General features: G+C 41.3%; 1 protein-coding gene across 2 annotated transcripts; it reads right to left on the bottom strand.

Annotated features, from left to right (window-relative positions):
* Nucleotides 1-91: 91 nt before the first annotated feature.
* LOC144650945 (transcription factor HES-4-like) lies at nucleotides 92-7,472 on the bottom strand. Of its 2 annotated transcripts, none has more exons than XM_078510786.1 (4): nucleotides 6,014-7,472; nucleotides 3,182-3,277; nucleotides 2,571-2,658; nucleotides 92-1,015 (listed from the first exon to the last, which is right to left on the bottom strand). In XM_078510786.1, the coding sequence occupies exons 1-4, from the start codon at nucleotides 6,050-6,052 to the stop codon at nucleotides 528-530; spliced, it is 711 nt and encodes a 236-aa protein (XP_078366912.1). In that variant the 5' UTR covers nucleotides 6,053-7,472; the 3' UTR covers nucleotides 92-527. The 2 variants fall into 2 exon arrangements, with proteins under 2 accessions (XP_078366912.1, XP_078366911.1); XM_078510785.1 differs by lacking the exon at nucleotides 6,014-7,472 and adding an exon at nucleotides 3,532-4,885.
* Nucleotides 7,473-11,823: the final 4,351 nt, after the last annotated feature.

Here is an 11,823-nt window from a genome sequence, read left to right as displayed (position 1 = left end):
GTTCTGCAGTTAACACTGTAACACTGGAGGACACTATTTTTGAGGTGAGGAGTTCATTCTGTTCACTTGGCTAACAAAGAAAACAAGTCTATTTAATATTTCAAAGTATTTATTTTAAATTAAAATCATTTATCCATACTTACAATAAATCTCTAAAAACTCTAAACTGTACTTATTTTGTTTATTAACAATTGTAGCAATGTCTCTAAAATATTCACGCAATAACGAATGCTACTTTCGCCTTCCATGTCTAAAATAATTCCAAGAAACTTTTGAAAATACGCTCTGTGCTTATATTTGTTACGAAAGGAAATATTTTTTCGTGGGCGTATGATGAGTGCAAATGTTTTGCCTGATAACGTTGGAATTAAATTTGGAAATTAAGATAGAATGTGGCGCCTAAGAAACGAAAGCTTAAAATCGAATACCGTGTGATAATTTGTGATAATTAGTGTGATAATTCGTGATAACTTCTAACATCTTTTTTACTTTAATTTTATTCTCAAAATTCTAAAAATGTTCTTTGATCACCAAGGTCGCCATAAAGGGTCTGTTAGGTGTAAACCTGCAGAAGGTCCACTTGGGACCAAAGCGTGGTGCATTCCTGGGGAAGACCCAGAGTCGGAACTTAAAACAGGAACATAGTGCAGCGGGATGGCCCCTGTCGAAGGAAGTACTCGATGGGCTTGAACCATGTACGGAGAAATAGCGGCCCGAGCTTGCGAGGAGCGAGAATCTAGAGTGTCTCTAGGTAATAACCGCCTTTGTTCCTTCCCGGCAAGGTCCCCCGAGGTGCCAAAGTGAATCGATGTAGGAATTCTAGAGGGAGACTGCAGCGCCATTTCATTGCCTCCTCGCTGAGATCCATGACAGCCGGCGAGATGTGACAGAATTTGTGTTTTTATTTCGGGATCTAAGCACTCCTCTCCAATCACACTCTTGGACACTTCAGCCACGCATGCGCTGTAACCTGCGCGGTACTTGAGCAGCACGTGTGGGTCTGCAGTGGCCATTACTGTACAATAAAAGGAACATCAATTAGTCAACTCACTAAAATGTTTCTCAAATCCCTAGCTAATTGATAGGTTGCGTCGCAGACAGTCTAAACCTCCAGACTATATCGAGAATTTTGTGACACGTCTGGCTGCAATGCAGGCTAGTAAATTGATAGCAGTTTTTAAAACTTGCTGGGTGACACTCTGGGCCCAGTTGTTCGAAGGGTGGATAACGCTATTCACTGGATAAATCACTATCCAGTGGATAGCGTAGTTTGTTTTGTTAGCATTTATCCACTGGATAGCGATTTATCCGGCGGATAGCGTTATTCACCCTTCGAACAACTGGGCCCTGCTCATTTCACACGATTCTGCACAGCTACAAAACTGTGAAGAAAATGTTGTGAACAATATTTAACCTTTCACAATACAGTGGAACCCCAATTTCTCAACCTCTAAGAGAAACGAAAATTCGAGAAAACTGGAGTTTGAGAAACCGGGGGTAAAGGTACAGTATTTGACTAAGTGAGGGAAAACGATTTTTGGTTCGAGTTACCGATTCATCGGGATTCCACTGTAAATTATGAACAAGCTAACTGGATAGATCCTGTTTGATCCTCGGTGCTCCGTGTGGACATAAGTGTTTTTTTGTCAATACCAAGCACTTGTTTCCGATTTCATTTCATTTAGTTTGTGTGCAAAAGAATTGCACCTGAGTTTTTGCGGCAAAGGTTATCAATGGCAACTCCAAATAGAAACTCTTTAAACAATCAGACTTTTTTTCTTTCATGACTAGTACTTCTTTTGTTTGCTTTGAGGCAACTTAATGCATTTTTTGTTTGCTTGAGATAAAGGTTTTAGCAGACAAAAATAACTACAACTCGAAACACAAAAAGGTATTTCAAACACAAATCAAATTAGCGACTTATTCTCAGACACGTTAATCCACTCTGAACACAAAAAGAAAACATAAAAATCTCTAATACAATTAACCATGTTCAAAATTTTTTCCACTACAAGGTTTCATTGGCATGCGATTAAAAAACCCTTTACGGAAATGCATGAATCCAAGCTAAAGCCTATGAAAAATGCCCAAAGAAAATATTCTTGTCTGCCAAAACACTCCACCGCATAAGAAACGCTTAACAACTTGAACAATAAGGAAATGAATCTCCATATTGCGTTAACTACAATGAGTATATATGACCGCAATACATAATCGCTCGCCTCTTTATTGTTCCATATGATGTTCTTAGCGAGAGTTTTTTAGTCTATATATAACATAAAAAGCTGTAGTTTTAGTACGAATCCAGCCGGAGGCGGCGTTTTTGCCGCCCTAATGTTCAAAACACAATAAAGCCCGTTTCGTTTTTTCATCCAGTTCAATGGCTAATCGTCGGGCAATTAACGAATTAAAAAGCTTTTTCCAGATGTTAGGCTGTGCACCTGCCAGTTCTAGTGATGTTCTCCTTTCATAACCGTCTCACGACTGAGCAATTTAAATAGCGCTAACAGCGTCTGACATTGATTTGTTACGTATTAACTTGTCATTAGCGCTGTGGAGAGAAAGCTTACCAGCTCGCTGGTGATGCCGTAAGCTTCGAAGATGTCGCACAGTCATTTCCAATATGTCTGCTTTTTCCAGCTTTGTGTACCGAGAACTCTGCAAGTGTGAAACACGTTCAGTTAGCGGTTTGAAAACGTTACTACACCCAAGGAGAAAACTACACTCGTGCTGAGCACCTGAATAAATCGCGCGCTTCTAAAGGATCCTAGTTAAAAGAGCCGATCATTTCAACTGTGAAATGCTAACATGGTCAATAACTTGTCTAATTTCATTAACTCGCCGTCGACAATTCAAAGTCTTTTTTCGTGACAAGATGTCATGGATATTAAATACAGTTCAAATAACACTTGTTTGCATAAGCTTACAGAAAAGCGACAGCACGAAAAGGTCGCCCAAGGTCTTGCTATCTTACTTGCCGTGCGATAAGCGATTTATTGCCGGCAACCCCTTCTTACAATTCACAGAAGACAGACAATGTTGCATGTGGTACGCCCATAGCGCCAATAACTTTAAACATTTCTTCTAAACTTATAAGCAGGCCTTGAACAAAAGCTGGCATTCGGTGAACACTTGTACTGTTATTATTACAAGGTAATTTTTGCTGACGCAGCATACTCACATCTCTGTTCTGTGCTTCAAGGACAAGTCTTTTTAGTTCTTCTAGACTTCGGTTGATTCGTTCTCGTCTTCTCTTTTCCATAATTGGCTTAGACCACTGAAAAATAGATCAAATTAATTTAAATGTTAATCTTTAAAATAATCACATACACATATCCATGCAGTAAACATAATGGCCGACTTGCAATACCCTTTAACTCTTACACTATCTAGACGTTTAAACCGGCAGGGCTAAGAAGAAACTGCCCATGTAAGCAGTTACACATTTAAATGTAACTTGGCAAAAAAAAAAAGGTGAACGCAAAACATATTTTGAAAGTGAAGGCGACGGGAAAAAATTAATTCGTATACCTTGCGGCTTTCCGAATCATGATCCTTTTCTAACTTTGTAGATTCCTGCACCATCGTTATTTTAGTTCTTTTTTTTTCCGATTTAAATGTTTCAGATTTTTTTTCGTTCGATATCCTCTCCTTACTAAGCAAAGTGACAAATGAACGTAACGCGGTCGTACGCGGCGTTTTTATTTACCTTCCCAGCCGTGGGAAAATCCTTGGCTCCAAGTTCCCAACCCCAGCTTATTATCATCACATTTTGTTTAAAAAGAGCCTGCATTTTTGTCGGATGAATGGTATTTTGGCTTTCGCTGGCAGCTGAGACAGAAAGCGTGAGAACGAAGCCCTGTCATTGGTCGCTCGCTATCAAAGACAAAACGATCCCAGCACGCGTTATGCAAATAGCACGAGAACAGGGCAGCCAACAGTTAAAGCGCGCATTCATATCAGGCTCGCGCGAGAAAACGGCACTCCCGTGTGATAAAAGCTGTATGGCATGCCAATTACATCGCATAAAAGCTATTTAGCGCTCGAGACTAAAAGTCTGCTAGGGAAATTAGCGACACTTCACAAATGAACGCCAATCTCATAAGATTACTTTGCGATATTCCGAGTCTCACTTAGAAATAACCTTAACTTGGGCCGTGAGAACGATTTGAGCTAATTGGCTGTGAAAAATAAACAAACGACTTTTGGAATGGTCTACTAGAAGATCGGACGTGATACATTGTGATGACTCAACGGGGCCATTGTGAAGTCCATAAAGCTCACTGTAAATAAAGCTTTACAAGGCCATATTCTAGAGCACGTGTTTGGCTTTGTTTGCAAAGTGTGTTTTGTTTTGACGCATTGTTCCGCACACCCGCTCAGGACAAAAGTCTTCACAAACACACTACGTTTGCAAAACAATGCCAACGCTAGGTTCCCACGCACCCAAAGTACTCTCGTCTTTAATACCTTTACCGCAAAAATTCTGCCTCCCAAGGATTATTTTCTACCGTCAAACTAGCAGATTTCGACGTAAAAACCCGCATTTCCAGTATAATCAAGAGCAGACATCAGCTACGGCTGTGTTTAAAGTTCGCCAACAGATAGATCCGTTTTATAAATAAAAAATTCCGAGAAAAATCAAACATCGTCTACTCCTTCTCATATTCCACAGAAAAATATTTAGAAAAGGAAGTGACAATCAAAACACCCAATAAAAGGTGTTTTCGCGATTTATAAATAAAAGGATCGAGTTATTCAAACACTACGTATATCAGTCGCTTATTTGACAAAAATATTTTAAAAAAGAAAAATGGCAAACAAAAAACTTCGCATCAAAATGAGTGCTTTCTCGCCCACACATTTCCCAAAACACGTGGCTTCTGCTAGTTTCTACTTACTAGTTATTTCAATCCATGTTAATGAATCCTTTTCTCTTCATGGTCATATGATTGATCAGCATCTTAGATCTCCTTGACATATCAATGTTAAGTCAGGCAAGTTGTCATGTGAATTAAGAGACCCCTTCGATCATGAAACATTGAAAACAAGCGAATTCTCCCAACGAACCGTAAGAAACTTACGGAGTCTTCTAAGCGGGGTAACTTCATTGAAGGGACCTAAATTGTTTTACGGTAATTTACGAATCGATTTTTGCTATTGAACAAAACTTTGGGCAAATTCCATTGTGAGAAAAAGTACATTGTTAAAGTGACCGTTTCTGAAAAGCCATCCACAAACTTCTTGTACTTGGCTGAATGTTTTTTAGGCTCTCTGGGTTAGATTGGTAGGGTTCTGGAGAAATTCGTTCAAAACCTTCTAGGTGGGAAGAAACCATCTTTGTACTATACTTATTTGTAACAAGGCTTCTCAACAATATAGTTTTAATAGTCTAAATCTGAAAGAGCTCACGCCGACTTGCCACTGAGAGATCTTTTTCTTTCCAGCGTATTTTACTCGTCAGTCCTTTAATTACCTATTTGGAAATACACAACTTAAAGAATGGTACATCTCTGTTGTGCATTTAAGGCAACTTAACTTGACGTTTTAAGGATTCTTCTCAGCCAACTTAAAACAAAAGGCAACCATGACAAGAAACAAACGAGTCTTTGACACTCGAAGAGAGCCTCGTGTTGCCATGAATTTCCCCTCATTAACTCGTCTCAAAGAAAAGGTAAATTGGTGAAGTATGAGAAAGAAGATTACATGAACATGTACTATGGTTTCTTCACGTTACGGCCATTTTTTTTGGAAGCATTATCAATCAGTTCTCAAGTTCAAACAACAAGTTCTCAAAACGGCCACTTCTCACCACACCAGAGAATTGAGAATCGTTAAAATTAATAAAGTTAAGTTGTACGTATGTTCGGTTCTTCGCCGTTCCCTAAGCAACGGCGGAAAGAGTAAAGGCCCTTAAATCATACATAGTCTGGAAACAGACGGTTAAGTACTCCAGCTGTAACAGCTGTCGTATTATAAAGCAATTATAGAGTATAGAAAAAGTGAAGCCTGCCTTTGAATCGAGATCTATGGGTCTACAACGGCATTTCATCTGAAACACGCATGTGATCCATCAATACTCCACCATAAGCGATTTTTTTTTCAGATCTACATCAAGGGAATCAGACGTAACTAAGCTTGTTAGAAGACCAGCGATAAGCATCGATAGGCAGTCTATCAAACAATTTCATGGATTATCAAGAGGTTTACGAAAACCCACCGACCGCTACCGAAGAAAACCGAACATAATCCTCGCGTCACCGAACACGCTGGCAGGAACTACCGACGCGGCTAAAATAAATTTGTTAAATCTATCGAACATATCGGATGCTAAAGCACCTCGCACTCAAACTAGACGAGCACACTTGAATGAATAAGCACTTGCTGTACTGACAATAAGCTTAAAATGGCAGCGCACGAAAATTTATCAACAATAACAATTTCATTCAATAACAATTACTTATTTAAAACGCACCGCACCATTCAAAACCTCACCAGTGGGAAAAGCAAGGCTCTCGCTCAAGCATTGTGATTTTTTCTTTGTTAGTTGTCTTCTATCGCGTGTTCTTAAGGTGACGGACAGGTCTGTCCGTAGTTACCGTCTTGGTGGGAGTCTCCGTAAAAAGGAGTGGAAGCGCGGGTGAAATGCGGAACTGCGCGTGACGCGCGCACGCTTAGCGAGGAAAAAAAAATCAATGTTTTCGGTTCGCATCACTGGCTTTGCTTTGGCTACCGAACTGATTTAATTCGAAGCACTAAATTATCGTTGAACACACTCCCATATAACTATTTATCAGATGACCTTCACGCAGAAACCTTGTTGCGAACGCATTTTCTGGTTTCAACAGTCGAATTTATTCTAAATTCACTCGTGTGAAACGATCACTGAACTGCATTCCGAGCGCTCTCACGAATGGCTGGAAGCACACGCCAGACACAGACCGTTGATAAATTACTTTGGTTCTTGCTGATTTGCGACTTGTTGACACCAGGTTTGTGATTGATGAGCAGCGCTTAAAGAGTTGGATGCTTTGTTTGAAACAACTAAACACTTCGGGTACAAGTTATGAACATACCTGATAACAACGGGTGCTCGTTTTGCGAAAAACATCGTATTTATGTATCACCCTAATACCAGCGGTATCCACCCCCCGCCCACCCACTCCTGGTATTCAGTGGGGAAACTGATCACGTTGTATTTCTAGAGTTGAAGCGTTGGTTTACCACGGGCGACCCAACTCAGCGCGCGAAATAGCAGCCTGCTAATGACCAAATGGCAGGCCAATTTTCAAGTTTGGCCGACAAAAATAAAGATAAACTGCCAAATGAATAAAAAATGGCAGGCCAAATTTTCTGGACTGGTTTTCTGAAATTTTCTCGTCATGCTCCTTTATCTACTATTACTTTCTACGAAATTAATCGACCCCAATGAACAATTTTACCGAAAAGGTCCCTTAACTGTACCTCTGGACTAGAACTCTCGACTGCAAAACCCTCCGGTTCACACGAGTCAAACGCAAAAATATGACGTCACGTCCGGCCTTCGCCGCCCCGAACTTTTCTTAGGGCCTGTTTACATGATTCCGGAAGACTTTCTCCGGAACGAGTTCATTCCATCCCCATACATTCCTCTGTTCTTTTACTGATACGGAGACGAAAGTCAAGTCATTCCGGATGAGTTCTCCGGTTTTCCCAGATCGTTCCGGATGACATCTCTTCTGGTATCATGTAAACACAGAACGAATTTCGTTCCGAGATGAACCGCATCTCATGAACCGCAAACAGAGGCCACAGTTTGAACTCAGAGCGAAAAAGGGTAAGAGTATTTTCTGTTTAGCCCAAGAAGCAGCCCTACGGTCAATCTCGTTAAAATTGCAGAAATGGTCATAAATGGGGACAATAACATGTTTGGCGAAACACGCGCCATCTTTGTTTTTGATCTCGCGCGAAAACCACTCACGTGAAAGCCTAGGTTGAGCCGGTCGACTCTTTCATGTGAATGCAGAAGAACTTCATTCCGGAATGAGTTTCGTTCCGGAATGAAAGTCATTCCGGAATCATGTAAACAGGCCCTTAGAACTCGACTCGAAAATGTGCAAACTTTTGTAGGAAATTGTTATAGAAATAGTACGGTGAAAGAAAATTTCAACCTGTGAACTCAGTGAAGATCAATGATCAAATTTCCCATCCATGAGCTGCGAACAAACATTAACTTTCCATGGACGGCGTTAAATTTTGGCTTTAAAGCAAAAAAGTTTGGGAAATTTAAGAGTGTATGAAGAAATTTTGGCGGGAATTGCGCACGCGCGTGGCGTTTGACCGCTGTGTTACCCTCCGTTAAGTTTGCACGCGCATAATGGCTTGCGGTTTTCTTATGTAATTTAACCCAGCATTTCTGGCTCCTGTTAGGGCGATCAACGAAGTGATCTGTTCACGGATAAAATTATGGAAAGCTGCAACCCCTATGCGCAGAACATGCACCAAATTGAAGAAAGTCAGGAAAAGTTCACCCTGTGAAAAGCATAAATCATGAACAATAAGACCGAATGGGTTTCTGGGTAGACAGCATTGGTAAACTTAGAAATATTCCATTTATTTCTTATCAAGATATTTTCTTTCTCGGAGAGCTTTTAGAGCATGATTTATGCAAACTGTTTTATTATTATAATGTTAATTCTGTCACAAACAACAATTCGATTTCCCAGTAACCAATTGGGTCGTATTGTTCATAGTTTATGCTTTTCATTGGTCAACTTTTCTTGAATCGGGCGTATACAAACTTACAATATCTCTGTGATCATTTTGATGAATTCATAATCAATTCAAAGTAAAAATAACAATAGGTGGTGGCCCAAAAATATTAGCAGCAACAAGCCTTTATGACAGCATATTCATTCCTACCTTGTGGAATTTACCTCTTTTTATGATGAACGGGTTTGGCCCAATGGGGCTAGAGTGGGGTATCAGCGTTGCTGGAATGAACTGACAAACCAAGTTTACGAAGACGAGCAAGTTACCCAATGGAAGGACTGGTAACCAGGACAGGCGCCATTTTTAGCTTCCCCGACCCCGCCTCCTCCTCCCTGCACCCTCCATCCATTCTACAGATGAGCGCGTACTTTTGGAGGACTTATGAGAAGTGGACAATTTAACGAACGCGTGTTGTGGTTGTCCGACTGGGGAACAACACCGCGGGACCATTTAGTCAGTGAGGGTGGGGTACAGACGGGAGGGGGGAGGACTTAATGCTGCACACAAGGCATCAAACAACCGTTTTATACTTATCCGGGCAAGCATTGTCCAGAACTGCAAAATACTGGAAAGCTGCTCTGATGAAAAGTTTTGAATTGTACTCTGGTTGCAAAAGTATTCATTATCAATTTTCATTTGACGTACATGAGTGTTCTGTGAGGACGTTGTACATCAAGAGGAAGTCTATGAAAGAACCGACGAGTAAACTTTCTGCATTCCTTCATTTTCTCCACAGAAGTTCTGAATACAAAATCGAATTTGACATGGTTTGTTTGAACACTTACGTTTGGCCGTTTGTTCCGAAGCGACCGTTATCCTTCAAAATTAGCAACGTGTTTTTTTACACCCTTTTATCAGACCCGCCTTGCACTCGAGTTTACAGGAGAACCGCAAAACATATCCGAGATATTGATGCCGCTGTATTCATTCGTTTCTAGTCGGCGCCACCCTCGGCAAATTTCCGAAAGGCCCGAATTCGTCTGCAGTAATGTAATGAGCCTCGACTGAAAAAAAAAGGACGTAATGAAGGCACTCAAAAAATGCTTTTCGGCAGAAAAATCATGACCCACCCGGAATCTGTCAAGAAGCGAACCAACACTGGGCAAATGCTGGAACGGCACAAGGCAACGACAAAAGCTCGTAAAGAATTACGCAAAACTGAGGACAAAGCGGAGGACAAAGCCTACGGTTTCAGTGACAATATAGAAACGTCACCGTTTAATTAATACTCCAACTGGCCGAAGTCGGCTATACGAGGTTTTTGGAACGTACGATTGAGTTCAGGGACTTTATTAGTTTCAAAATTTCGTCGCTTTCACTACAAGTGGCAACAGCACAAGAAACCCAATAACTATTACAGCGAAGTTGAGTTCCCATACCTTTTTTTCTCTTTTGTTATACAGTGAAAGCAAATAGCTTTAAGCTCCGTTTTATACATTTTTGTGCCGACCCTTTTTCACAGACTCCTCCGCAAATCACTCGCAGGAGACGATTGCTAAATAAGACTTGAAAGTATATAGCACATCGCGATACCTTATTGGGTCTTAATGCGACTGCCACAAGTAGGATCAGATGGTCTTCCAGCTCGCTCCAGGCTCGCAGAATAGGTGGAACAGACAAACTAGTCGCACGTCCGTTGTCCTTTCTTGCTTGCGCTTCTAATTCACCCTTCGTTACATCGGTTAACTGGTACCATCACATACAGTGGTTCCATACGCACGACACCCGCTAACGAGCTGCTTTTGTTATGTGCCCGCGGGCAAGTGAAAGCGGTCCGAGGCGTTACGGTTAGATTTCTAGCCCTTCCTTGGAGGGGTATTTCGTTTATAAACTCTTTCGAGGTGGGAGTAGGCTAATTGTATTAGACACCTCTCCCGAAATAGCAACAATAAAAAGGTGTGATGGCCAGATGACTACCGGTACTCTCTCCATCCCACTCTCATTAGAGTGGGATGGGGGGAGGGGGCTGATAGGAGCTTCAATGGCAAGTCATAATTAACTAAGTTTCCTAACTCGGGTTGTATGTTAAAAGAGCAAACCAACAAAATGCGAAGGTAGGCCCTGTCCACATTAATTCGGATAAATTGGAAAACGGAGAAATCTCAAAACGACGTATATAAAATGTTTCCCGTCCACACTAGTCCGGATAAATTTGAAAACACATCTACTTTCGACAAAATCGGATAAAATGCGTCTTCAAGTATCCACTTTGAAGAACGTTTTTGAAAAATTTCGTTTTCAAAATGTTTTCCGTCCACACTAAAGCGCAAAACCGGCGTTTTCAAATAAATTCACTTTAAAGAGCGTTTTCGAAAAGTTCCGTTTTCGGTGGACAATTTATCCGGATTAGTGAAGACGGTTAGCCAAACCGGAGAAAAATGTTGTCATTGTACCAGCTCCTAAATCTGCTCGATAGCAAAATGGACAGCCTCCTCAGCTATTCAAGCTTGACAGTTTTGTTTCGGACGACCCAGAGCATAACTTGCCATCCAGCATGGATGACCTTGTACCATGAGTTCAACTCACGTAGAGACCTATTTTCCCACCTTAAAGATTTTACGGTGCTTGTTCCTCGATCGAGTCAAAGACCCTCAAATTATACCAGGCATCTGCAGTAGGCTTCTTACGAAATACATTTTGGTTCTGTCCGAGGGGGGACTCAGAGCCTACTTGCAGACCTGCTCTGTACGAGGTCTTGCTGTTTCTCTTGGAACTGACGATACAAGGTTTGCTCGGACTGCCCTGGACAAGACCATCCGAGAATCGACCGACCTCAGACACAAGGCATTTAAACTGTTCCGTTTTGTTTTGTAATTGGCCATACGACTCGATAATTTCTCGAGAACCTCAGCGAATGTTCGCCGGACGTTCGCACTTGTTCAAGAGTCAAGAGTAATTTAGGCCCCGTCCACACTGATCCAGTTAAATTTGACAACGATAAGCTACATTGCACACGTTCCAATTAAGCCTTTTGTCTTTGACAGAGATCACATGACTGTCTGACGTCACCGTTTTCGCCGTCCACAATACACCACCTAGCCGGCGTTTTTAAATTTCTCCACTTTGGAGACC

This window comes from Oculina patagonica, chromosome 4 (assembly GCF_052425735.1).
Source record: "Oculina patagonica isolate OP01 chromosome 4, crgOcupat, whole genome shotgun sequence".
Classification (NCBI taxonomy): domain Eukaryota; kingdom Metazoa; phylum Cnidaria; class Anthozoa; order Scleractinia; family Oculinidae; genus Oculina; species Oculina patagonica.
The sequence above is the reverse complement of the archived record's forward strand: the minus strand, read 5'-3'. Positions and strand labels throughout refer to the sequence as shown.